This window comes from Podarcis vaucheri (genome assembly GCF_965113315.1).
Source record: "Podarcis vaucheri genome assembly, chromosome: 9".
In the NCBI taxonomy this organism is placed as follows: Eukaryota; Metazoa; Chordata; class Lepidosauria; order Squamata; family Lacertidae; genus Podarcis; species Podarcis vaucheri.
In genome coordinates this window covers 76,700,588-76,728,517 of record NC_138767.1, presented here as the reverse complement: position 1 = coordinate 76,728,517, position 27,930 = coordinate 76,700,588, and the positions used below count along the sequence as shown (strand labels likewise).

General features: G+C 46.9%; 1 protein-coding gene across 6 annotated transcripts; it reads left to right on the top strand.

Moving 5' to 3' along the window:
- Positions 1–343: 343 nt before the first annotated feature.
- EDC3 (enhancer of mRNA decapping 3) lies at positions 344–27,564 on the top strand. Of its 6 annotated transcripts, none has more exons than XM_082237421.1 (7): positions 344–506; positions 2,288–2,465; positions 5,802–6,121; positions 17,031–17,363; positions 23,623–23,776; positions 24,765–24,982; positions 25,797–27,564. In XM_082237421.1, coding segments are annotated over exons 1-7 (1,539 nt in total). In that variant the 5' UTR covers positions 344–505; the 3' UTR covers positions 26,132–27,564. The 6 variants fall into 6 exon arrangements, with proteins under 6 accessions (XP_082093547.1, XP_082093549.1, XP_082093548.1 ...); XM_082237423.1 differs by having other exon boundaries at positions 418–510; XM_082237422.1 differs by having other exon boundaries at positions 419–514.
- The last annotated feature ends 366 nt before the right edge of the window (positions 27,565–27,930 follow it).

Below are 27,930 nucleotides of genomic sequence, written 5' to 3'. Positions count from 1 at the left end.
CGGTGCACAACGCTGGCATTTTACTTAGAATTGTCCGGATGGATTTCTAGTTCCGCGCGAGAACTTTCACGTGATGAAGCGAAGGAACCCCGCCTCCCGCGCTCGCAGGGACCGTGGCGCCGCGCTTAGAGCGCCCGACGGCCACCCGGGAGCCCGGGGCTCGGATCCCGCGCTGGACGAGGCTCACTCGGCGGTGCCCTCGGGGCCAGTGGCCGCCTCGCTCAGCCTAGCCTGCCTCGCAGCGAGGGCTCCTCGGTGGGGGAGGGAGAAATGAACGAGCGAGAGAAGAGACAGCAGGGCCGCCGCCGCCGCCGGAGCGGAGCAGCTGCTCCCCCGCGACACGCTCTGCGCATGCCTGGATGAAAAGCCCCGCGTGCGCAGCGGCGCAGGCGCATTCCCCACGGACGCTGCCTCAGAAGTGCAGCAGCAGCGGACGGAAGTGACGTCGGGACGCCTGGCGCTTCCGGTGTGAAGAAGAAGAAGAAGCTCTGAGGGGGCAGAAGCGAGCGAGTGAGTGAGTGAGTGAGTGGCCGACCGACCCGCCGAGTCGCCTCCCTACCTTCTCGCTTCTCGCCTCTCGCCTCGTTACCGGGAAAGGCCGAGGGAGGGAAGCCAGGGGGGGCGTGACTCTGACTCTACGGGTTGGGGGAGGAGCGCCGGGGCCTCTTTCGGGGCCCTTCGGGAGCAACTGACGGGGGGGGGCGCGTGAAGGGGAGGGGCCGCCGTCCCCTGCCCCCTCCCTCCCCCCCCCGCGCGAGCGGCCCCTGCAAGCCAGCACAGGGGGTTAAAGGGAGTAGGTGACGTCACTTCCCCTCTCCCCCCTCAGCCCCTGGAGGGATTCATCCTGTCAGTTCTTTCATTTCCTTGTTTGCCCTCAATCTAACGTGGGCGCCGAGGGTGTCCCTGAAGCCTGGCAGCAGTTAGGGAGGCGCGCGAGAAAGCGGAGGGAGGGAGTTCCCTGCCCCGAGGAGCTTACAAAACGAGCGAACTTGGTGACGTTCCCTTTCTTCAGACTGAGGGTTAGCTGTTTTTTTGTTGTCGTTTTTGACCATGTTCATGGTGTTTCAGAGGGAGAGTGATGCAGGCGAAGCGTACAGGTAAGCTCGTGCTGCTGTGGAGCTCTGCCCCAAGGAGCTAACATTGAAACAAAAAGTGGTTGGTCCTTTCGCTGCTCCTGGGGGAGAGGGCTATCGCCACAGTGGGCCTGCTCTGCCTGCACGTTCAGAGACAGTAATGCTTCTGAATCCCAGTTGGGGCTTGTGGGTTTCCCACAAGAAGGATCTGGTTGGCCACTCTGAGAACAGGTTGCTAAATTAGATGCCTCCCCCCCCAAAAAAAAAATTGGCCTGATCCAGCAGGGCTCTTCTTATGTTTTTATAGAAACTGGGAGGGGAAGGTGCCCTTATGCTCAGGTCTCGCCTGTGGGCCTCCCATTGTGACATCTGGTTGGTCATTGTAAACACACAATACTGGACAAGACAGGCCTTTGGACTGATCCAGCAAGGCTCTTAAGTTCATTCAGGTCAAAGGATTCATAATAATATTAGTAGTAATTATTGATAGCAGGGTATGATGTTAAAACATCTTAATAATAATAATTTTATTATTTATACCCTGCCCATCTGGCTGGGTTTCCCCAGCCACTCTGGGCAGCTTACAGCACATAAAAAAATTCTAAAACATCAGACATAAAAAAATTCCTGATACAGGGCTTAAAAGTGTTTCAGAGCAGGAATGACTTGACCGTTTGGCCCTGAAGGCTAAAAAAAAGGAGCCCCTTGAGTTTTCAGCCACAAGCCTGGCCTCTGCAACTGAAAAACCCTTGTCCTCTGTCCCAGCCAGAAGGTAACAGGACAATGAGCAAGACCTCTGATCATCATTAATGGCCAGCAAACTCGTGGGAGAAGATGATCCTGCTAATAACCTGACCCCAAACCACTTACAGGTTTACAGTTAGTCACCAGAGTCTGGAAACTAATTGGAAACCAGCAGAGATCACATAAGATGCCTGAAGAACTGAATAAAATGTGAAGGAGGAAAAAATAATTTTAACTTTTATTTTTATCTTGACTAGTTGGTATTGTATCCATTCTGGTTGCTCAATTTACATATATTGTATTCATTCATTGTAGTGATATTTAATGTTTTAAAGTACTGAGAAAGTACAGAGGAGTGAAAGCCAAGCCTTGGAGTGGTGGTCAGTGTTATGATGCAAAAAATAAAAAATAATAAAAAATCAGACTACAACAGCAAACTTTATCCCATCTTTTTCACTTTCATTTTGCAGTGATCAGGGAAAATATGGCTGCAGATTGGCTTGGAAGCATTGTCTCAATCAACTGTGGAGAGAGCCTGGGAGTCTATCAGGGAAGAGTGTCTGCTGTGGATCAGGTCAGCCAGACCATCTCCTTAAAGCGGCCTTTCCATAATGGTGTTAAATGTTTGGTACCAGAGGTCACCTTCAGGTAAATGGCCCATCTGTCTGCTTTTTCTAGACTCTGACCATTTAAGTGTTTGAGTGTTCGAGACCAACCATGAAAAACTGCCATGAGCTGGTGGGGGAGGGGGGGGCACTGCTGATATGTTGTTCACAACCACATTATCTTATTCCCAGGATTCTGGCTGATGATGCCAAATCAGTACATAAACCAGGAGCTGAGGTGCTCTCAACCTCCAGGCCAGATTAGGCTCATCGCTGCCATGGTGCAGTTTCTCCACTGTATCTGCAATATCTCTGCCTTGCTGTCTTTTCTGTCTGTCTGTCTGTCTGCCTCCCTTTCATCTTCTCCACATTGCAATCCAGCTGTCACAAGAAGAAAATGAGAGGGAGAGAGACCTGGAGCCTGGCAGGTGCACACGCATGTAGGTCAGAAACCCAACCATGGAGCACAGTATCATTGGAAAAACCCTTTTAAGTGCTGTTGTCCATGCTCTGGCCCCAAGTCCATATGTTTCCTGCCTGGCTATCAGTCTCTCTCATTCTCTTTGCAACAACTGGATTGTAAGTTGGGTGGGGGAAGAAACAACAACTTCTGATGCCTCTATAAACAGTGAAGACTTGCAGGGATTGTAGGGAATGATATGGGACCAGGAGGATTGTTACCAGCCCCTTTCATATGAATGGATGTAAGAGAGAATGAATAGATTATGTAGCAGCGGATGGGTGAAGTAAGTAACAGGGAAGGATTGGCTAAGACGCTGCCCACTTTGGCTTCAGCCCTGCCCATCACTGTCATGCAGCCCCCGAAAGATAATCCCCAAGGAGCTTTGCTCCTACTCCAATGTAAAAAACATTTCTTTTTATTGGAACTTTTTAAAAATAAATGGATATCACATTTGAAAAACTGGAACCATCTCTTAAAAGATCTTGATATACTGGCTGGTAACTGGCTAGACAGTTAAAAACAAATCTTGGTGATGATACTTGCATGCCTTCTTGTTCATAGTAGTTGTTTTTCCCCTTTTTAGCAAACTCTTTTAAAAAATCCACCCCAAACATACTGAAATTTCCTTCGCACTAACAAGTGTGATGGTTGGGGGTGCAAAGATGTTCAATGAGCCAGATGCTTCTGGCTGATTCCTTGGATACTGCTATCTACAGTTCCTCCTGGCAGCCCCCTGTGCTTGCTAGAGATCTTAAGTGAATTTTATCTCTCTTTCGTAACACTATGAATGTCACCCAATGCAGCTGAATGTTGGAAGATTCCAACTCTACAATTTTATAAGTCTTTTCTTAAATTGTGGCATCCAGAGCTGGACACAGGACTCCAGGTGTGGTCTGACCAACGCGGAACGGAGCGGGACTGTTACAGTGGTACCTCTAGATACGAACAGGATCCGTTCCGGAGCCCCGTTTGCATCTAGAATTAAACATAACTAGCAACGGCGCGTCTGTGCACGCGCGTCACTTTTCACCGCTTCTGCGCATGCACGTTACATCATTTTGAGCGTCTGTGCATGCGCAAGCAGCGAAACCCGGAAATAACGCGCTCCGTTACTTCTGGGTTGCCGAGGAGCACAACTCGAACGCGCTCAACTCGAAGCGTATGCAACCCAAGGTATGACTGTACTTCCCTTTTTTGCTGCTGCATCACACTGTTGACTCATGTTTAGCTTCTGATCTACGAAGGCCCCTAGATGCTTTTCACATGTACTACCAGCAAGCCAAGTGTTGTCCTATCGTATATTTCTGCAGCGGGTTCTGCCTGCTTAAGTGTAGAGACTGACATTTGTCCCTATTGAAATTCATTTTGTTAGTTTTGGCCCAGTTCTCCCATCTTTTAAGGTCATATTGAATCCGGATCCTGTCTTCTCCGGCATTAGCAACCCCTTCCAGTTTGGTGTCATCTGCAAATTGGTTGAGCACCCTCCTCCTTCCTTCATCTAAGTTATTTATAAAGACATTTAACCACATTGGGCCCAGAACAGAATTTGTATTTGTATACAGTGGTACCTCGGGTTACAGACGCTTCAGGTTACAGACTCCGCCAACTCAGAAATAGTACCTCGGGTTAATGACTTTGCTTCAAGATGAGAACAGAAATCGCACAATGGTGGCACATCTAATACATGTTAAATTTACAAAAGGCCACAATAACAAGTGTTCCATGGTGAAATTAATTTTTTGTACCAAGAACCAAATTTCTGTGGCAAGGTTTCTAAACTATTGTCATTAGAATGCTACAACTTGCTTAGCGTTTAGACAGTTATGTCTGCATTGCCTGCATCTTGATTTTTTTTACCCCTATCTTTGCACTCCTAAGGACTGCAAACTTAGTGATATTAGAGAAAAGGAAAAAAGGAAGCTAATATACTGTGAATGATGAATTGGTTTCCCAGTACCAGGTACCTGTGCTGAGTGCCAGCACGAAATTCACACAACCCTTGTAATGCTCCACCACCAATAATACCGAGCTGAAGATACCAGTGTGATAGTCTGAAAGCTGAATTTTTAGACTGAAATGGAAGAAGTTGTTATACCTTTCGTTATTTTCCTCCACCCACTTGGATTTCTTCCTAATGTTTCCTTTTTTACTTCAAATCTAATGAATGTGTCTAAAATTTCAGCTGGGGAACTTCTATGATGATAGGCAATATCCCACTGAATGCCAGTCACTGGGTGGAAACAACCAGCTCAGTTATTGCCTTCACACCTTGTTTCTGAGCTTCTCATGAGCCTCCTGTTCATCTCTGTGGGAAATGCGTGCTAGGCTGGATGGGCCTTTGGCTAGCAGGGCTCTTGTATACTCTTTCTCCTTCCCTTCCTTCTTGTCCCCAAATATTAGAGTAGTTCTACCAGGGGGTATTGACTGTATGGTATGATGTATTGATGTGCATTAAAAAATTGCTAATAATTTTTCAGCATTTATAATATAACTGATGGCTTGATGAAGCCTGCTTATGTTTCATGATGTGATCAATTTGAAAAACTGGCTCTTTTCTCATATCTGCTTAGCATATGCCAATTCCTGAAAATTTGATGGTACTTAGTTTTTTGCGGTTATTGCCTCTTGTGTAACTGAAGTATCTGTTCTTACTGGCACAGCTTCTAACACATTTTTACACCTGCTAAACTTGTCAGCTAGCTGGTTTTGTGGTGCAATAGATCAGGGCTGGAGAAGCTGTCCAAGATGTTGTTGGACCCTTATCTCCCATCAGTGTTGGTTAACATGGCCGTAGGTCTGGAATGATGGGAATTGGAGTATCCTGGTATCTGGAGGATCACAGCTTCCCTATGCCTGATGCAGAGGTAAGCACTATTGCAAAATCACACCTTGTTTGGGCCTCTTCCTTTCGTTTAGGGCAGGTGACATTACTGAACTGAAGATCCTGGAGATTCCAGGCCCTGGTGATAATGGGCAATGTGGAGACTTCCAGCACACTGACCTTTGTATTCCTGGCATTGGATGTCCAGGGGGTACCAGCCAGAATGGCCCCGGCAAATTGCTGAAGAAACCTGGTGCTTCTAGTAGTGCCCCACAGAATATTCCCAGGCGAACAGACGTTAAAAACCAGGAGGTTGCCATTTCTCCCCAGCAGCAGCAATGCTCCAAGAGCTATATGGACCGGCACATGGAGTCCTTGAACCAATCCAAAGGCTTTCGCCGGAGGCACAACTCATGTGAGTACATGGGCCACATAATACTCTTCTTTCTCTTTGTCCTGAGCATGCATTGTTACTGCCATTCTTGTACCCATTTCCCTGTCTGGGAGCTGAGATGGGGCCTGTAAGCTGGAAGTACATTTAGAAATCAGGGTATGAAGCTTTGTTGCTTAAACTGTTTTTAATTCTGAATCTTAAATTGTTTATTTATTTTATTTTATTTGTTAGGTTTATATACCACCCTTCATCAAAAGTTCTCAGGGCGATTCGCAAAATAAAAGCACAAATACTTAAACTGGAAGCAACAAAACAATGACCCCCCCAAGCACATTTAAAATGTGTTGTTGTAATCTGCCTGGGGGGCTTCTGAAGAGCATATGCTAAATTTAAAACAGTATAGAAATATATACAAATGCTCAAAAGGTGGACTCTAGCATTGGCTTACGGGTCATCTACTTTTACCAGCCAATGGGGAGGGTTACAGAGCTTCCTTTCAGAGTAGCGTACTGACAGCTTCCAAAATTAGTGGTAACTCTTGTGCTCCCATCTTCCCTTCCTGGAATGGCATGAGTTTGATATAATGGAGCACGCCAGCAAGGGAAGGGAGCCTCTTGCTGGCAAGACATGTTTTGACTTACTTGCCAGATTCCAAAGATGTATGCAGCTGTCCTGAGGCTGGGCATGTTAGCAAGGAAGCAGGGCCACATCATTTCCATGCCCCCCAGTCCCTCTTTTTTGTCTAGCCTTCCATCAAGAGAAGACTTGGGATTGCAGCACTCAGATAAGAAAAGGGAGCCTTCCCTTTGCTAGTGCCCACCTGTCTTCCAAAGGTGACTGAGCAGCTGTACCAAGGCACATTTAAAACATAATGTCTGTCATTCTCTTTTGTGTCATGCCCCACCCCCCAACATAAAAACCCCCACCCTGTTTCAAGTGCAGAGAGAAGGATTTAACAGCTGTGGGATGGAATAAGAGAAGGCAGTTCTGTGATAGGTTTGCCCATTCTGGCTGTAATGAAATGCCATTTGTGAAGCTAGGCCTGTTTTCTTTGCGGATGTCCTAGGACTCGTCCTGACATACTTGATGAGGCTTTTATGATGTCATCAACTTGACCATAAAGGCTCATTAACATTTGCCTTGTGGGCAAATAGTCATACTCATAGTATTCCTGCTTGCAGGAGTGTTTGGTCTGCAGTGGCTTAAGTGAGAAATGCCAGGTATCAGCTATTCATGTTTCATGCTCCTGTAAACGGCCGTGTAATAGGTGACCGTAATGCCTTCAGAGCAATGGCTTTCATTACTTTAGTAACTGCCTTTTTGTTAATCCTTCACTTTGAAACTGCTCTTCTCTTTAACTTGAATCTTACTTCTAGTCAATGCTTGAATGTTCCTTAACTGCAGCCAGCCACTGCACATTATAACCACCAATGTGTGTCTGTACCTACCTCTGCAAATGCGCCAAGCTGTGAAAACCAGATCTCGCTTCTTTAGTTTAAACTTGTTTGTCCCAGTCTTTCTAACTTGAATCATTTGCTTACTCTAGTTTCCTAATAAGTTCTATAAAACTGAGTTTGAAGGGAAGAAAATTTGGATCTCTTTACATGTTCTTTTTTATATATATATAATATTTTATTAGGTTTTTAACAATAAAAAGTTTAGAAGAATAGTAGAAACAAAAAAGATACAAAGTTATAAAATACAAAGGTACAAACATTAAACACAAAAGAAAAATAGGAAAAAGACATATATTTTTAATAAAGACAAAAATTCCCTCTTTCTTAAATTCTCCTCTTTAGTTAACTTATTTTCCTGACTTCCTCACGTCTCCCATTTTTGTATCCCTTTTTAAAAATTAATTCAGCAAATTCATGTCCTGTTATTTTATCTATTATTAATCCAATCTTATATTTTACCTTGTTGCTAAAACCCCTGCAATTCATTTCAATGTCCTCAACATTCAAAAATTTTACAATATTTCTGCAAATAAGTTTTAAATTTCCTCCAATCTTCTTCCACTGACTCTTCTCTCTGGTCTCGGATTCTGCCAGTCATTTCCGCCATCTCCATGTAGTCTATTAGTTGCATCTGCCATTCTTCCAAGGTGGGTAGGTCTTGTGTCTTCCAATGCTTTGCAATGAGAATTCTTGCTGCTGCTGTAGCGTACATGAAAAAGGTTCTATCCTTCTTTAACACCGACTGGTCGACTATGCCCAGGAGAAAGGCCTCTGGTTTCTTCGGGAAAGTATATTTAAATGCCTTTTTCAATTCATTATATATCATTTCCCAGAAATCCTTAATCCTTGGGCACGTCCACCAAAGGTGAAAAAAGTACCTTCAATTTCTTTACATTTCCAACATTTATTATCGGGCAAGTGGTATATTTTTGCTAGCTTGACTGGAGTCATGTATCACCTGTACATCATTTTCATAATATTCTCTCTTAGGGCATTACATGCCGTGAATTTAATCCTGGTGGACCACAACTTCTCCCAGTCAGCAAACATAATGTTATGACCTATTTCTTGTGCCCATTTTATCATTGCAGATTTTACCGTTTCTTCTTCAGTACTCCATTTCAACAGCAAATTGTACATTCTTGAAAGCATCATAAAGTTTGTCATAACTCTGCAATTTCAATTTGTCACCTTCCTGTTCTAAAATTTCCCAATACCTTGGCCATTTAGCCTCCATGTTGAGTTTTTTCAAAGCTTTCGCTTCCATAGGTGATAGCCACCTTGGAGTTTTGCTCTCCAAAAAGTCTTTGTACCTTATCCAGACATTAAACAGAGCTTTCCTGACAATATGGTTTTTAAATGCCTTATGTGCTTTTACCTTGCCGTACCATAAATATGCATGCCACCCAAATATGTTATCATACCCTTCAAGATCCAAAACATCTGTGTTCTCAAGAAGTAGCCATTCCTTCAGCCAGCAGAAAGCTGCTGACTCATAGTAAAGTTTAAAGTCTGGCAGGGCAACCCCCCCTCTGTCTTTGGCATCAGTAAGAATCTTAAATTTTATTCTGGGCTTTTTGCCCTGCCAGACAAATCTGGTTATGTCTCTTTGCCACCTCTTGAAACAGTCCATCTTATCAATGATTTGCAATGATTGGAATAAAAATAACATTCTCGGCAATATATTCATCTTCCCTTTACATGTTCTCTAAAAACCTCTCATCCATATTTACTGTCAGCCAAATCAGAAAGGAAAGTTTAACTTAACATTAAGTTTAGTTTAGCAAGATTACCTAGTGAGTGGGAGTGCAAATGCTTCACTGACAATTTCCCTATGTTCTGCCATTGCTGCAACTTAACCACTTGTGGTAAAAAAACCTTTTGATCAAAGATAACTCAGGAATGACTCTCATATTGAGCACCAAAGAAATGTGTTTATTCATGTGGGGCTGTAACATGACTGCCTTGAGATGGCGCAAACATTAAGCCTAAACTATAACCTTGTAAATTAGATTGCTCTAAGGACAGGTGAGGGACAGTTAGGACAATGCAGGAAGGGACATAATTCACAGGGAGAATGTGTGCCTTAACCGCAAAGAATAAACAGATTTATTCCTTGGTATCTTTAGATAAAAGGATCTTTGGTAATAGACAGCTATCTAAGACCCCATAAAGCTGTTGCCAGTTAGAACAGCAGATGCTGCGCTAGGTGGAACAGTGACCTGGCTAATCTATGACAGTTTCTTATACTTATTCACTTCTCTTTGGTCCTGTGGTGAAAATAAGCAGTGTTTCTAGATCATCTCCTTTTCGAATCAGTCAGTGTTGGATGGATGGATCCTGTCAGAGAGGCACAGAGTGTTTTTAAAATGTTTTTAAAATTTTTTTTCTGGATTTTTTGTATGTGGGGGGTGGGGGTGGGATTGATGTTTGGTTGGGCTTGGGGAATTATTATTTTTTTTTTATTTTGATGTTTTTGTAATTTTTATATTTTTTGTTTGTATTGTTTTATTGGTTTTGTTTGTTTGTTTAAGGTGTTATTTTATTTTTAGGGGGAGGGGTCAGGGCTGCCAGGGAGTGGGCCCCAGCCCACAAAATGGCTGGGGCATGTTCCACAGGGGGGGATGCACTGGGACAACCGATCTCAGTGATCACGGGTAGGAGGAGGAGTTACGCTAAGACCAGACCATGTCATTACAGAGGAGGCAGGTTTAGTCGTTGTCTGAGGACTATCCCTGCCTCCGGGTCTGGTCCTGTCCGGACGGATACTAGAATCAGCAAGGGATACCCACATAGCCTGAAGGTGCTGCTGTGCAATGCCAGGTCAATGATTCATAAGACCACTGCCATCCATGACTTGATCATGGATGGAGGATTTGACCTGGCTTGTGTAACAGAGACTTGGTTGGGTGAAGCAGATGGGCCTGTCCTTGCCGCTGCTTGTGCACCAGGTTTCTCTTACGCACAGCAACCCAGGTCATGTGGGCGGGGAGGGGGGGTTGCAGTGATTTTTAGGAAGTCATTAGTTTGCACCAGGCGTCCTATTGGGAAGACCCAGTTTTCTGAGTGCATGTTCTGGAAGTTGGGCAATAGGGGCAGTACAGGATTCCTTTTGGTGTACCGACCTCCCCGCTGCGCCAAGGATTCCCTGCCCGAGCTGCTTCAGGTCGTGGCGGATGTTCTCCTGGAGACACCTAGCTTGGTCGTCCTAGGGGATTTTAACATCCATGCCGACACGACCTTACAAGGGGCCGCTCGGGACTTCGTGGAAAGCATGGCCTCCATGGGGCTGTCCCTGAATAAGTCTGGCCCAACCCATAGCCGTGGACATGCCTTGGACCTGGTGTTTACCTCTATGGATGTTGGTGATCTGACACTAAGTAAAAGCGAAACGAAAGAAGTGCCATGGTCAGATCACTTCCTGGTGCAACTGGACTTCTCTGCGACCCATCCCCTCTGCAGGGAGGTGGGACCAATTCGGATGGTCCGCCCCCGCCACTTAATGGATCCAAATGGTTTCCAGAGAGTGGTAGGGGATGCTTTATCACATGTTGATGGCCTTTCAGCTGATTCCCTGGTGGCCCGCTGGAATGTGGAGTTAACCAGGGCTATTGACTGTTTGGCTCCGAAGCGCCCTCTCCGATTGCATGGAGCCCGGACAGCCCCGTGGTTTTCCACGGATCTGAGGGCAATGAAACAGTCGTTGAGACGGCTAGAGCGCCGGTGGCGGATAACTCATTCCGAATCTGACCGGACACAGGTTAGAGCTCAACGTCGAGCCTACCAAGTGGCGATAGCGACGGCGAAGAAGAATTTCTTCACCGCCTCTATTGCATCTGCAGAAAACAGCAGCAGGAGACTTTTTCAGGTGGTTCACAATTTAGTGGAACCACCTGCAACATCGGGGCCCAGTACGGGCCACATGTTCTCCTGCAATGATTTTGCAAAGTTTTTTGCAGATAAAATCGCTCAGATTTGGGAAGAAGTAGACTCCACCGTGGGAGCAGGGCCGGGGCGGGAGAGTGCAAGAGTTCTGTCTGGTCAAGTTGAGTGGGATCAATTCCAATCTGTTACCTCCGAGGATGTGGACAGGCTGCTTGGACGAGTGAAACCAACCACCTGTCTCCTGGATCCTTGCCCATCCTGGCTAATAAAAGCTAGCCGGGAAGGGCTGGGCGATGGGCTTCGTGGGGTGGTGAACGCTTCCCTCCGTGAGGGAGCCTTCCCAGACCCGCTGAAAGAGGCGGTTATTAAACCGCTTCTTAAAAAACCATCTTTAGATGCGGCCACGATGGCCAACTATCGCCCAGTATCAAATCTTCCATTCCTGGGCAAGGTGATTGAGCGAGCGGTTGCCGAACAACTCCAGGCACGCCTGGAAGAAGCGGACCATTTGGATCCCTTCCAGTCGGGATTCAGGCCTCATCATGGGACTGAAACTGCCTTGGTCGCACTGGTTGATGATCTCCGGCGGGCTAGGGACAAAGGTGAGAGCTGTTTCCTAGTTCTGCTGGATCTCTCAGCGGCGTTCGATACCATCGACCATAGCATCCTTCTGGACCGTCTTGAGGGGCTGGGAGCACTGTTATACAGTGGTTCCGCTCCTTCCTCCTGGGCCGTGTTCAGAAAGTGGTGGTGGGGGATGAGTGTTCAGACCCCTGGGCTCTCACTTGTGGGGTGCCTCAGGGTTCTGTCCTCTCCCCCATGCTTTTCAACATCTACATGCGGCCGCTGGGAGAGATCATCAGGAGGTTTGGGCTGGGTGTTCATCAGTATGCGGATGATACCCAGCTCTACCTCTCTTTTAAATCAGAACCAGTGAAGGCGGTGAAGGTCCTGTGTGAGTGTCTGGAGGCGGTTGGAGGATGGATGGCGGCTAACAGATTGAGGTTGAATCCTGACAAGACAGAAGTACTGTTTTTGGGGGACAGGAGGCGGGCAGGTGTGGAGGATTCCCTGGTCCTGTATGGGGTAACTGTGCCCCTGAAGGACCAGGTGCGCAGCCTGGGAGTCATTTTGGACTCACAGCTGTCCATGGAGGCACAGGTCAAATCTGTGTCCAGGGCAGCTGTTTACCAGCTCCATCTGGTACGTAGGCTGAGACCCTATCTGCCTGCGGACTGTCTCGCCAGAGTGGTGCATGCTCTGGTTATCTCCCGCTTGGACTACTGCAATGCGCTCTACGTGGGGCTACCTTTGAAGGTGACTCGGAAACTACAACTAATCCAGAATGCGGCAGCTAGACTGGTGACTAGGAGCGGCCGCCGAGACCATATAACACCGGTCTTGAAAGACCTGCATTGGCTCCCAGTACGTTTCCGAGCACAATTCAAAGTGTTGGTGCTGACCTTTAAAGCCCTAAACGGCCTCGGTCCAGTATACCTGAAGGAGTGTCTCCACCCCCATCATTCTGCCCGGACGCTGAGGTCCAGCGCCGAGGGCCTTCTGGCGGTTCCCTCACTGCGAGAAGCAAAGCTACAGGGAACCAGGCAGAGGGCCTTCTCGGTAGTGGCGCCCGCCCTGTGGAACACCCTTCCAGCAGATGTCAAAGCGATAAACAACTACCTGACATTCAGGAGACATCTTAAGGCAGCCCTGTTCAGGGAAGTTTTTAACGTGTGATATTTTATTGTATTTTTGGTTTTTATGGAAGCCGCCCAGAGTGGCTGGGGAGGCCCAGCCAGATGGGCGGGGTATAAATAAATTATTATTATTATTATTATTATTATTATTATTATTATTATTATATCTAGTTTCCCGACTATATTGCCCAGTCAGGGTTGCCTAGCTTTCAAGGGAGAAAAACATTTAACAGGTTGGGGAGAGCACAAGCTATGCAAATATCAAAAGACTGGTTCAGCTGTTTTATTTGCCACCTGTACCTGCACTGTGTATCCTCGTTCTAGGCTAGAATCTTGGGCATGAGGTTAAATAGATTAGAAGATGCTGGCTGTGAAAACCCAAGGAAGGTGATGGTGCCGTGTGGCTGAGTGTTATTATTGTGGAGGTGGTGCCCTGCATTGAGTGAGCAGCTGTTGACCTTCAGATGCCCTGTAGCGTGCATACTGAAGGCAGGGGCAAAGTTACCTCTTTATAATGCTTGTGCAAAAGGAATCAATAAATAATAGCATTGGGGTTACACAACAATGAGTTGCGTGCAGGGCTGGTCCTGCCTGCTTCAGACTGGGGTTGGCAGGGCAGCCTTGGAAAGGGTTTTGCAGGAAGGCAGACAGCTAGGCTTGTTGGCTGTAATGACTGAATCTGTCTGGGAGCCCTTGTTTACCTTTTCCAAGGGAGGGACTCCTTGGCTGCTGGCAGGTGGCCAAACTGAATTCTCAGCTGTGCAACATCTGACATTACAACCAACTGTTCTAGAGGTAAGCTAGTCCATAGAGGAAATGCAAATGGCCCACTGAAGGCAAGCCCCTGTGAAGTCTGCTTATCAGCCCATCTACTGTTTTGACTGTGTTTAGCTTGGCTTAGAGGTTTTTTGTTGTCCCAGCATTTTGACTGATTGCATTGTGCTGTGTGGAAGAGGCCCAGCTTTACCCACTCTTAGTGGTAGGCCTGCTGAGCATGTGCAGGCTACACTTGGAGTAGTGTAACATAGCCTTGGTTGGAACACCACATCACACACACCTCTTGAAGTCCTGAGTGGTGTAGGAAGGTTGTAAGTGCTTGCTCAGAGCAGCCATTCCTTTTTTTGCCCACTGGATAATAGTATTGGTAGGGCAGTTAATTGCTAGCTACTCACAGGGAATCCCTTGGTTTTGTGGCACAGCTTCCAGTTGTGAAAAGAGCATGCATCCTGTTCATTAGATTACTCACTCCAATTGCTTTTCCTTATGTAGACCCAAAAGCTTCATGCAACCACCATCCCTGTCCACCTATGTCAAAAATATAAGCCCTTTCAGAGCTTGACTGGTCCTTCAGGGACGTAACAACATATTTATGGTGGCCAAGTTATGCAAGTGATGTCACTTTTGGTTGCAGCTGTCAGCAAGTTTTCAGAACTGGCTTTCAGGAGGGTGGATTACATGGCTGACCTCCACAATCACTGTGTATTTAACTCTGGTGGAGCTGGAGCTTGGCCTTCATTCAGGATGTCTCATGGGAGCCCATAGAGAGTGTTCTGACTATTGTTTTTCCTGCTTTTGTGGCTTGTTTTGTTCTGTCAGCATTTAGATTCCTGGCAGGCTGTCCACCCATACCCTTTGGAATTAGCCACTGTGGGTGTTTTTATGTCCTTGTTTTTTGAGGGGGTGACGGAGCTGTGAAGTAGAACACAGTTTATTTGCAGATGAGTCTGGAAATATCTAAACACTCAGTTTGGAGCTGGCAGCAGCAGAGTATACAGGCAGCCCCCCATTTACACAGATGTTAAGTTCCGAGGCACCGCATGCGTCTGAAATCACGTATTGAAACCCATGGAAAACGCCTGCAAACATCCCACCCTGCTCTTTTAGTGATGTTTCAGTGTCGTCTTTATGATGTTTCTGGGTCACTTCTGGGTTCAGTGCGATGCATGTATACAGGCCTAGGCAAACTCAGCCCTCCAGATGTTTTGGGACTACAACTCCCATCATCCGTAGCTAACAGGACCAGTGGTCAGAGATGATGGGAGTTGTAGTCCCAAAACATCTGGAGGGCCGAGTTTGCCTGTGCCTGCACGTATACATAGTTGCACACATTTTGAATGCACATAAACAGGGGGGCTGCATGATTGAGCTGACCTCTCTCTATCAGGTGCCTCCATGGGTGACTGTGCTTTGCTTTTCTGAACTCATGTTGTTGGATGAGGTAAGGGTGGAAATTTAGGGGCTGAAGAGACCAGGCAAGGTCTTCCTAGAAAACAAGTGTCAAACCGTTTCCTAGATGTCCATAACTTTTGGTTGGCCTTGGTAGCCAAGCCAAAACTTGAGTTTGCTAAGATCTTTCCCTGTGCCATTCCCCCATGTGATAATCCCCTGCTCTTTTCCCATTTGAAAATTGGTACTAGAAAGAGTGGCAGTGGGCTTCTTGGTTTAGCTGTGTGCCATCCATATGCTCTAAATGTCTCTGGCAGTGACTCCCAGAGAGCCACTGGAAGAGCAAGACAATACAGAGCAACTGGGCAAGATCAACAGTTTTTCATTGATAGTGTTTGAGTCATTGATGCATAGTGAACTATGTTCTGAAAGAAACAAGAATAGGCTGGTCAGACGGACAAGTCTCATGCAGTGTTAGAAACTCGGATGTATAAGCTAGGCGTCAAATAGCATCCTAAACCTAGGTTACGGTCCCCAGGAAGTTAGACTAGATGACCCTCAAGGCCCTTCCAACGCTACAATTCTGATTTTGTGATGCCAACTACATTGCCTGACTGTAGTTTGCTCTTACAACAATTCACATGTCCATTGTATGCAAGGAGAAACACACACCGTGGAAATGGAAATGGTGTAAGCTATAGACTAAGGCAGAGGTTTTTAAAATGTTGTCTGCGTTCCACTTGGGTGTCCTTTGGAAAGGTTGCAGAACAGTCAGATATCTTTGCACTCAGCCCTGCGCTTACTTTCCTTGATGTGATGATAGAGGAGTGAATTGTCAAAAGGTTAACAAGGCTCTAGCCCAGGCCTCATAATGCAGTGCTGGTTTTGATCATGATAGGAAAAAAGGGGAAAGGGGCAGCTCTTCTTCAAGGAAGAAGGGTAGGGGGTGCAGGGTGGCACCCACATGAAAAATGGGTGGGGCCACCCTCACACTACAGTTAAGTGGACCTGGGGAAGCCGAGCCAAACCTGTGGCAGAGGTGTCCTTCCTCCACTGCGCCTGGAAAGAATGTGCCACCGCTGCCATGGTCTACTGCCAGAGCCCAGCCTGACCCTGCAGTGTAGAAGCGATTCTCAGGGCTGCCTGGGTGGCCCAGCGTGGCTGTTTTGAGGCACCGAGAAACTGCCTCATGAGAGATGGGTACGCAGGGCTGAGCAAGCAATGTAGGCCCAAGGAGAAACACGCTTTGCCCTCTTTCCTCCTAGGCATGTTTGCTTGGAAGTAATCCCCTCCATGTCCAGAGGAGCTTTCTTACCCTCAAGAAAGTGTGCCTAGGATTGCAGCTTGTGCAGTAGCACAGAAGCAAAGTTTGCTACCATGCGAGCCAGTTAATTCTTGTGGGAGTACAGAAGAACAATACGTGCATCTTTTGCTGCGCATGAATCAGCTGACTCGTTGGAGATGTCAGTTGCCAACCTGGTGCTCAGAAATCTCCACCTGGTTACAATTGGACCCACACCAGTAGAAAAATGCACCTGGCGCTTGGGAAATTTCAAACACTGGCCTTACGGGCAGTTTGAAACACAATGTGGTGGGTGGCTTTGCATCACTTGGCAAAGTAGTCTAGAATCCATCTTGTGCAGTCGACAGTTTGTGTTCTTTGTTTTCATAAACATCTGCTTTCCTTGTTGACTAATCCTTGAATTGCCGTGTCCTTTACTTCAGGGTCCTCCAGTAGCCGCCATCCAAACCAGGTGACTCCAAAGAAGAGTGGCGTGAAGAATGGGCAGATGAAGAACAAAGACGATGAGTGTTTTGGGGACGATATTGAAGAAATCCCAGATACAGATTTTGATTTTGAAGGGAACCTGGCCCTCTTTGACAAGGCAGCTGTGTTTGAGGAGATTGAGACTTACGAGAGGAAGAGTGGGACTCGCTCAAGAGGCACTCCAAACGAGAGATCGGCACGCTATCGCCATGATGAGAATATCTTGGAATCTGAGCCCATCGTGTATCGCAGAATCACTGTGCCCCAGGCAAGCAAAGAATTCTGCACTGGTATGCTGGCTTTTTAAAATTGAACACAGCGGCTTCTTTGAGGGATGATTTGAAAGGGAATGTCTGTTTAATACAAATGTGGCTGTTCTGGTTTTTATCTGTGCTGGGCCACTTCCTCTGTGCTGCACGGCCCTTTTTCTTTCATGGATTGGATCAAAAACACTCCGTCTCCCACATAGGTAGGTAAGCATGCAAAGATGTGACTGTTTATGAGTGTTTGGCTTTAATATAGAACTTTCAGGGCTTCACATATATTCACATAATCTTTACAGCAGCTCTACAGAGCAGGCCAGTAGCACCCCACATTGCAGGGGCTGAAGGGGCGTTGGCTGATGAAGAGGGATAGTGGGTTTGGATCAGGCCATGCCGTGACTTTCATGGCTGAGGTGAGACTTGAAGGACTGGCCTCTTGGTTCACAGGTCATGCCTTTAGCCACTGTGCTGCCCTAGCTTTTCCTTTTCTGGGCATCTGTCCTTAAAATACATGCATTCATTGCAACTTTACTGCCATAGTGGCTGCTGATATTTGGATTGGATTCAGCTGTTTTTGCCACCTTCTCTGAGCGAGGTTTGAATCCAGGCCTCCCTGGTCCTAGCCTGACAACTTTAGCTCACACTTTCCATATGTTGTTGGACTCCAACTCCCATCATCCCCAGCCAACGTGGCCAGTGGTCAGAAGGGATGGAAAATGTACTCCAGCAACTTCTGGAGGGCGCCAGGTATGTAGTGGGAGGGCCGGGGTGCTCCAATTGCTACGCCATACTGGCTGCCAGTGCTGGACCCAGATGCATCCCTGAACCTTGGTGCCCCCCCCCAACAGTTAGACAATGGTGACACTGACCTCCTTTGCAAGCTACTGGAAGGATTATTGCAGATAACAACAACAAAAATTTTATTATTATACCCCGGCCCTCTGGCTGGGTTTCCCCAGCCACTCAGGGCAGCTCCCAACAGAATATTAAAAGCACAATAAAACATAAAACATTAAAAACTTCCCTGAACACGGTTGCCTTCAGATGTCTTCTAAAAGTCAGATAATTGTTTATTTCCTTGACATCTGATGGGAGGACATTCCACAGGGCGGTTGCCACTACTGACCAGGCCCTCTGCTTGGTTCCCTTTAACCTCACTTCTTGCAGTGAGGGAACTGCCAGAAGACCCTTGGAGCTGAACCTCAGTGTCCAGGTTGAACAGTGCAAGAAAGTGTTTCTTATAAAGGAAGAATGATGCTTTTGCTTTGTTACTGTTGCATGTAACTACAGTGGTGCCTCGCAAGATGAAAAGAATCCGTTCTGTGATTCTCTTCGTCTAGCGGTTTTTTCGTCTTGCGAAGCAAGCCCATTGACAGATTAGTGGATTAGCGCTATTAGCAGCTTTTAGCGGCTTCTCTGCTGATCGGATCAGCTGATTAGCAGCTTAGAAAAAGGGGGGGGGGAGGAAAAAAACAACCAGCAGGAACTCGCAAGACATTGTCGTCTTGCGAAGCAAGCCCATAGGAAATTTGTTTTGCGAAGCACCTCCAAAATGGAAAACTCTTTCGTCTAGCGAGTTTTCCGTCTTGCAAGGCATTCGTCTTGCGGGGCACCACTGTATTAGGTGGCATTGATGGGGACAAGGCAAACCCCAAACAGCACAGCACTTCCCAAGAGGAAAAGGAAATGAGCAGCCATGAGGCTGGGAGGCAGGGAAGGAGCAGAACAAGGAAGGAGTGGGCAATGTCCCTTCCAGTATTCTACACCAGGCTGTGTGAGCTCGATCTGCTTTTATTACCTTAATTATGGAATAATACAATCCACCTTCTAACACAAGTGTAATTTGAGTCTGGCTTTGATCCAGCCCTCATTTGCGGCACTATTGTTGTTTTCCAGAGTTACACGCTACCTCTTAGATTGCCTTCCACCCTGAGTTTATTTAGCACGGTCTGGTCTGGTTTTGATAAGCCGGTCTGACAAGTTGTCCTTTGCGTGAGTGAGGAGAAAGGAAGTCCTCTTGGTACTTGCACGCTCATGCCAAAGATCAATTAGGGCAAAGTGTAACAGAGCTCTTGCTTTGCTGGGATTGCGTGCAACAATGCTGTGTAATGTCACACCTTATCTCCCTCCGCTTCAAACAACATCCCCTTGAATGGGGGAGAGCGGAGCATGGAGAGTTCCCAAAGGCAAACAGACACTAGCAGAGTGGGCACGTGGTGACGCCCATGCGGGCCCCCTTCTCTTGCAGGTTGGGGTGCCCACCCAGCGAAAACAAAATGCATCTGTCAGGGGTTCAGGAGCAGAGGCGAGGGCAAGGGAGGAAACAGAGAGCGAGGGGGAGGAGGCAGAAGAAAAGATGAGTGATGACGACGACCCGAGATCTCCGAGTCTTTCCAGTGAATCAGAAGATTCACAGGAAGGAGCGCCAGTGGCCAGAGCAAGGGGGGAGCTTAGGGGGACACCCCAGGAAGAAGGGTCCAGAGGGGGCTCAGAGAGCAGCAGTTGGAAATCGGGGCCAGCATCACCAACAGAACGTAGTGGAGAGGAAGGGCACCAGGTACCGAGCTCTGGCAGCTCGCAGCAGGAGGGAGGGCATGAGTCAGGAGTGGCCACACCTCCATCGGGGAGCGAGGAAACGGTCAGGCGGCAAGTGGAAGGTTGGGCGCGCGCGCCAAGTTCAAATACACAGGAAGGTGGAGCAGTAAGCAGCCCGGAAAGGGAGCCAGGTCCTAAAGCCCGACGCAAGGAGACAGAAGGATCCAGGGGGTCAGCGTCAGAAGCGTCCAGAAAGGAAGAGACCACGGGGGGCAGAGGGACCCAGAGAAGAACGGTCAGGCGGAGTAAGGCTAGGGTACTTAGCTGGTGTACAGGGGGCGGAGACTCAGACGGAGCTTCGCCGGTCTAACCCATAAGACGTAGAGTTGCACGCAGCAGCTTGAGAATGGAAACTGTAATTCAATAAAGATTTTTACTAAGTAACCGCTGGCTAGCGTGATCCTCTGTGAGCTAGGATCTTGAAGCAGCTCTGACAGCACCCTTTAAATGTGTGCAATCCTGCAAAGAAGTTCTACACACAGAACAGTCCCCTTATGCAGCTCCTATTTATTTCAGCAGATCTTGCTCAGGAGAACATCTCAATGTGATGGTACTTCTGTCATCCCTGTTCGGATGTTTCCTTGAAATAAGTTGATCCAATAGTGCATAGAACTGGTCTGTAGATTTCTTAGAACCATTTGAAACTCTCTCCTGAAAACCTTCTCTCTTATCTGTTTTCATGCCTTCATTCAGCCTTTCTGGAACTTGCTACTACAATATGTGATGGCTACTAGCTTACAGAAAGCTTTGAAAGGGAATTGGTCAAAATTTAGGATAGATCTGAGCAGCTACTGGCTGTGATGGGGCCATGAAACTTCCATGTTTGGAGGCAGCACTGAATGCCAGTTGCTGGGCAGGGCTGTTGCATTCTTGCCTTGCTTGTGGGGCTTCCTGGAGACATCTGGCTGATCACTGGAGGAAACAACACTGGTCTAGATGTTCTGTTCAGATCAAGCAGGGCAAGGCTACTCATTGTTTTATTTCTAAAAATACTTATATGCCATCACCGTTTCTAAAATGTTCAGAACGCAGCTTCTTTATCAGCTTTGTTGCAAAGTAACTGAGCCGGGGGTGGGTTGATTATTGTTTCTAGGAAGGAAGGAATATTCCACATGGTATAAGACACAGAAGCTGAAAGGATCTAACAGGAGTTAGCCAGGGCCTGGTTAAAAAACTGTGTTGCAAAACTTGAAAATCACCTCTGTGCATCACAGATCAGGTAGTGTGAGTTCAAACCTGGGAATATGTTGCCCACCCGCAAGACATAGCTGTCCCTTAAGCTATTGCTATGAGAGTCTTTGCTTAAAAGCAAAACACTACTGCTGAACCTTGTTTGAAAAGGAAGGAGGCTGGTGGATGCTGTGAGACTAGATTGACTTTAAATGTTCTGGGTTTTTTCTCCAGACTATGGACCACCCTGAAGCTGGTTAAAATAACACACTAGCATTAACATGGGTGCTGCATGCAATATAACTGATTAAGGCAACACAATTATCTTAATTGGTTCTTAACATGCAAGGTCAAGTTGTGTAAATCAGTTTGCCTCTCCCATCTCGGTCACAGGGGCTGTTAAAAAAAAAACCAAAACCTTGACATTTCAACTTCAGTTGGCCCTCCGTGGAGTGGGACTCCGCAGAGCTCTTTGTTTATGTAGAGCAGGTGTAGCCACCGTGGGTGGACTGCCAATCCCATCAGCCCCAGCCAACTTGAACAATGGTAAAGGATGATGGGATTTGCAGTCCAAGAACACCTGGAGGGAACCCTGTTTTTGAGTGACTAGCTGCTTTTCTCGCAGGACTGATACAGCCTCATTTAAGGATTCTGTGTTGCTATGATGACCTAACCATCCTTGACTGGAAGAATGTTCCACTGATTTCAGTAGAATGCATACCCAAAGAAGGGTAGATAAAGAGGATGTGTGCCGTATGGCCACTGCCTGTCTGAGCAGACAGCTCTGAGCTAGGTGCAGCAGTACTCTTTCCCTATAATAACTGCATACACTGGGTCAGTCACGTGGCTGTGAGAAAACACACTCCTGTCCACATAGATTTGGGGCTCCTGATTGTACTTCCAGGTGAGTGTTTCTAAAAACATGTGCATGCGTGTGTCATTGCTGAACATCTGTTGCGCTGAGCACAGCTATACTGAATCTTGATGATGAGAAGAGCTAGAGGAAAGCACAACAAAACACATATTTATGGAGAGCCATGTCTCGGTGGTAAGAACTTAAGAGCCTACTGGATCAGGCCAATGGCCTTTCTAGTCCAGCACCCTCTTCTTGCAGTGGCTGAACAGTTGCCTGTGGGAAACCTGCAAGCAGGATTCGAGTGCAGGGGCTCCCTTCCCCTTATGGTTCCCAGCAATTAGTATTCAGAAGCATTGCTGCAGCAAACTGGAGGCTGAGCATAGCCGTCATGGCTAGTAGCCATCAATAGCCTTATCCCCCATGATCTTGTCTAATTTTTTTAAGTCATATGAGTTCGGTGGCCATCACTGCCTCCTGTGGGAGCAAGTTCCATCGCTTTAACTCTGCAGTGCACGAAGAATGACTTTCTTGTATCCCTTCTGAACCTTCCAACACTCAGCTTCATTGGATGCCCACAAGTTCTAGCATTAGAGGTAGAGGGCTTGCTTTATGTGCTGAAGGTCCCAGGTTAAGTCCCAGGCATCTCCAGTGTAGTAAAATGTATAGATTATATTTGCTTTCTTGTATTGCACTCTATTACATCCTGCCTTTTTTCCATCATTGAACCCAAGGCAGTGTGCCTGTGGCGCCCGATCTGATCCCCTGTTCAGGCACTTGATCAGACCTAGACATGCTTTGTTCCAGTGAGGTGGTGGCCTCTGGTGCCTTCAGACCCAGAGCCCTTGGAACACGGATAGCCAAGCTGGGAAAGGCTGCCTGAGACATTGGAGTGCCCAGTGCCTTTCTAGAGTAGATAGTGGGCTTAGATAGGTTTGGATATATGGCAGGGAAGGATCACCCCTCAGTGGCACAGCAAAGGTTTATTCCTTGCAGCTCATGCATCCTGCCCTGGGGATGGTTCACTGTCTGAGATCAGGCAGTATTGATCAAGGTGGGTCAACAGCTGGGCTTTATATAAAGCAGCTTCTTCATGCTTCAGAAGTTTCCGTTTACATCTGCATGAAGTTACAAAGGACTGATGAGCACAGATTACCATAAAGCATATCATGCTTCATTTAATTTCTATAGAATTTTGAATCTTGAAGGTTTCATCAGCATTTTTTTAAAAGACAATTCTAGGCACACTTCAAGGGGTGTGTGTGTGTGTGTGATCTCACCAGAAACTTTGCATTTTGAATGTTACTAGATGTTACCCTTCTGTCTTCCTCAGTTTGCTGCACTAGCCTTTGGTATCCTATAATCCCAAGACGTGACATGCACACTTACGATGCAAACCTCTCTCCTGTAGACTTGTTTCCATGCTGGTGTATAGAAATGGGATCGCTGACAGGTTAACTGAAATTTATGTGAGTTATACAGCTGTTGGTTGTGTCTATTTGTCCCGAAGCCTCTGGGCTGTTGGGTGACCATGTTTAGAATGGTCCAGTTCTTAATGCAAAAACTGAGCATGTGAGTGCTGTCTCAGGCTCAGGCTCTGGACCTGAAGAGCAATGCTGTTTTTGCCAAGCATCTCCTAACAAATGGCTCCCTCCCTCTGCATTTCAGACTCTGGGCTGGTCGTTCCAAGTATCTCCTATGAGCTTCACAAAAAACTTCTTTCGGTGGCAGAGAAATATGGGCTCACCCTTGAACGGAGACTGGAAATGACGGGGGTATGTGCCAGCCAGATGGCCCTGAGTCTGCTCGGAGGGCCCAACAGGTAAAACACCTTTCCTAGAAAGTAGCAAGCCTCACTGGATTTTACATGCTTCACAGAATGCTAAATGACATGACCTGTCGTGCTGCAAGCCAGTCTAGCCATATGGCTATTATTGTGGATTGGAAGCCTGGGTCTTGGCTTTGAGCTGTTCTTGGTTCCTTGCCAATCAGACACAGGAACTGTGTTCAGAGTGTAATTCTTTGTAGTGCCCGGGATGGCTTTCTTTGTGAGGCACCTGGAGCTGATTTGTTAACTCATCTGGTGTCATCTGCCTTGTTAGCTCCGGCTCATGGCAGGCCTTGGCTTTGTGTATAAATTTCTACAAGGGCTTGAACTTACATAGTCCTTGGGGTCCTTACACCTCTGACATTCTGTGCTGGGCGTTTGGCTCTGAAAGAAACTAGCCAAGTTAGGGCTTTGTCCCTAAGAACTGCCTCTTGATCTACTTCGTCTGGAGAGCAGTTGTTCCAGTCCCTCCATGCAAGATTACCTCAGAGCGACCTGACCCAGAAACTTGTTTGGCAGTGATGCAGCCTGGCTGATTGCAAAGCAGAAGAGAAAACTGGAAGTTACACAGGGATTGTGAGATTTAAACATTAGATTTTTATCTCCCTTGATCATCATGAAAACATTGTTATTCCAGTATTTTAAAAACCACTAAGCAGTTTCATTATTTTAAAACCTAGCTTCCTAATCAGCAATGCTGCGTTTTGCTAACACGTGCCCTTGTGACACTGCAAACCTTTGCATGCTTAGCTGGAAGAAAGCTGCATTTGAATTCAGTGGTGTTTCTTTCTGAATAAAGAGAGAATTGTTTGGGAAATTATGGAGTGATTGAAGAGTTATTGTGACTCTTGTATGTCTTCTGAGCCTTGGTTGCATGCATCTTAAATATTTTGAAAGTATCTCCTCTCCCTTTAAGAAGGCAAGTTTTTGTTTGAGGAAACTGCTTTTGATGTTTAAGACCCTTTGTACATCTAACTTTCAGGTTGAACCCAAAAAACATTCACCAGCGACCCACGGTTGCCTTGCTGTGTGGCCCTCACGTGAAGGGGGCCCAGGGAATCAGTTGCGGCCGGCATCTTTCCAATCATGATGTGCATGTCATTCTCTTCCTTCCCAACTTTGTCAAGATGTTGGAATCGATCACCAACGAGCTGACACTTTTTAGCAAGACCCAAGGCCAACAGGTGTCCAGTGTCAAAGGTGAGCCGGGTACAGCCATGGATAGTTTTTCTAAATATATAGAAATAACAAGTATTTGCTATATTGCCAAAGCCTCAAGTCAGCTGAATAAAGAAAGATAAAAGTGTGCACTGGCCCACTCCATGTGTCCTGCCAAGCTAAATCATGGTTGCTTAGAACAAGCACACAGCTTCCCAGAAAGGAAACAGCAGTTGCTTTTCTGTTAGCAGAAGAATCTAATACTGCCATCTCCCCTCCCCGGGGACTGAAGTGGTGCACTTTTGCCACTGCATCCTGGATTTGTATAGGTTCTGGGGGGTCAAGTGATGAAGTGGGACAGGTTGTAGATGCTAATGTGATCTTTGTGGGGCTGTGGAGGCAACCTCTAATGCAACAGCGCCATCTACTGGCAAGGAGCTAAGCTATTTTTATACCCACTGGACTTGTAGGGAACACTTTAGTTGGAAAGAGACGAGTTGGGTCAGTTGCACGAGCTGCTAACCAAATCCTGGGGCTTTGAAATACATGCCTATTTTAGACTTTATTCAAAAGGAGCTTTGAAAAAGTTGTAGAGGACAGATCTATGGGTGGGTATTAGTCCTGCTCTCTGTAAGGGACATTCCAGTTCATAGGCAGCCTGACTTTGGGGCCCAGTTGCTATAAGCAGGAGAGGAGCATTGCCTGCATGTCGTCTTCTGTGAGCCTCCTAGAAGCATCCTGCAGGGCTCTGCTGACGGCTGGGCAGCCTGCTAGAAGAGTCTTGGGGAGGCTTTCCTAAAGTCCCTTATAAGGTTTCTACTTGACAAAGTGCTCTCTTGTTCCTCCCGCTCCCCAGATCTTCCAGACTCACCAGTTGACTTGGTGATAAACTGCTTGGATTGCCATGAAAATGCCTTCCTGAGGGACCAGCCTTGGTACAAGGCTGCTGTGGACTGGGCCAACCAAAACAGAGCCCCCGTCCTCAGCCTGGACCCCCCGGTGAATGACATGGAGCAAGGGATCGACGCCAAATGGTCTCTGTCCCTGGGGCTGCCACTGCCCCTAGGTGAGAGGGCTGGGCGCGTGTACCTGTGTGACATCGGCATTCCACAGAAAGTCTTCCAGGAGGTGGGGATAAACTACCACTCGCCTTTCGGCTGCAAGTTTGTCATCCCTTTGCACTCTACCTAAAGTGGGGGGGTGGGCTTTTGCCCCGAAGAGGAAAGTGGGGCAGAACCGCCTCGAACCGCACGACTGATCCTGACCATATTAAAACTATTTGAAGCCTTAAGGATGTTGGAAGTTCTCAGCTGTGTTTCTTTCAAGAGAAATATCAGTATTGAGGAGAACCAAGAGGGCTCATGCTCCTCTGAGCCTTTGATGCTCTCCTGATGCCATGAAGGAACGCAGAGGCAGCTGGTGTCTTCAACCAGCTCGGCAAGTTGGTGGTGGGAGGGCAGGGTGCGTGCTTGCTTACACGTGCAGGTGCCCCTGCCCGTTCAGATATGCAGCTGACAGTATGGTTTCATTTTTCCTCTCCCCCCCCCCACAGGACTGGCAGGGGACATGTGTCACCCTGGCTGATCATGTGGGAATGAGGGCTGTCCTGCTGCCACCAGGGCACCCCTCTTGTGCAGCTACAGCCTCGTCTCTCAAGCTATATGGTACCTTGGCTTGCTCAGCCTAGGCAGGTGGTGGGAGACACCTGCTTCTCCTGCTGGCAGCTTGAGAGTTTGTAGAGCAGCAATTGTGTCTCTGAGCCACTGCCAGCACACACTTGTTTCCTTCTTGCTTATTTGAGTGAATGATAATGTGGTTGCAATACTTGTGGCTTAAAAGAAGACTGAGGAAGCAGACTCATTGGTGCTGTTACTTGTGCTTCTCCACAAGTCGTGTCCTGCCATCTTACTGTAGAATTCACATTGCTGGCGTCTGCTCCTTTTTTAAAAAAATACCTACTTCCCAGGGCCCATGTGTGTGAGAGTGTATGAGAATATTGAGACTGTCTAGCTGCCACTGGATTTGAAACCCATAGAAAAATTCATGTTCTTGATGGTGGCACTGTCCTGTTCCCTCTCAATATGTCCAGAACAAGCACATGGCTACACTTTTAAGTGAAGCAATGAAATGTGAGGGGGCTTTGTCTAGTGGTGCAGAACAGTTGCAAAGTGGCATTGGAACAGAAGCGGCTTAAGATTTAAAGGCCTGTGGAGTGAGGCAAATGGCCAAGCAAAGCCGCCTCTTCCTGCATGTTGCTTTTGCACCGATGTCAGTTCCTCTTGTGCTTCAGGCATGAGCTTGTATAATGACCCACTGGTGAATTGTGCATCTCAACTACTGCCTCCCTCTCCCGATGTGCCGTTCTTCAGTGGGAAGGGCACAACGTTCTGTTGCTCTCTGGGGACCAACTCATTGCTGTCACTGGCTTGTTCTTATTCTGAATGCTGCCAGCAGAACATTTTGGTTTGTAGCCAGGCTTTTTCTGGAGTTCAGGGGTGCAATACACTGTTAAGTAGCTGAATACCTGTTAGCTCTGAGAAATCAGCCATGCTTGACCTTCTTGTCTCTAAAGGTGCCATACAGAACTCTCACAAACCACAACGATTAAAATGTGCAGTAAAGCAGTTGTTCTTCTGTGTTTTCATTTCTAGAGTGCAGAAACTGGTTTTCTTGGTTACAAGTGACCATAGTTCATTCACACTTTCCTGCAGCCATCTTGGATCCAAGAGAGACAATCACAAGAAGACTTAATCACTTTGACTTAAAGGCATAATTATTATCTCAATGTATTTGAGAAAAAATAGAATTCACTTCAATATTTAAATGATTTCGCTAATTTTATTTCCTAAAAACTCCCAACTACAGTTATACTGGAAAATGCAGATTCACTCTTCCAAGAACCTTCCATTTATGCCAAAACATTTTAAAAGAGAACCCTGTACCTCTAGGAGAAAAACAGATGTTTATTACAACCACTGAGAACCTACACT

What these genes read in the sequence shown, in the direction of transcription:
- EDC3 (XM_082237420.1), top strand. An exon ending in AAGCAAAGAATTCTGCACTG is followed by an intron (nt 17,364 to 23,622) that starts GTATGCTGGCTT and finishes TCTGCATTTCAG; the next exon opens with ACTCTGGGCTGGTCGTTCCA. An exon ending in ACAGGTGTCCAGTGTCAAAG is followed by an intron (nt 24,983 to 25,796) that starts GTGAGCCGGGTA and finishes CCCGCTCCCCAG; the next exon opens with ATCTTCCAGACTCACCAGTT.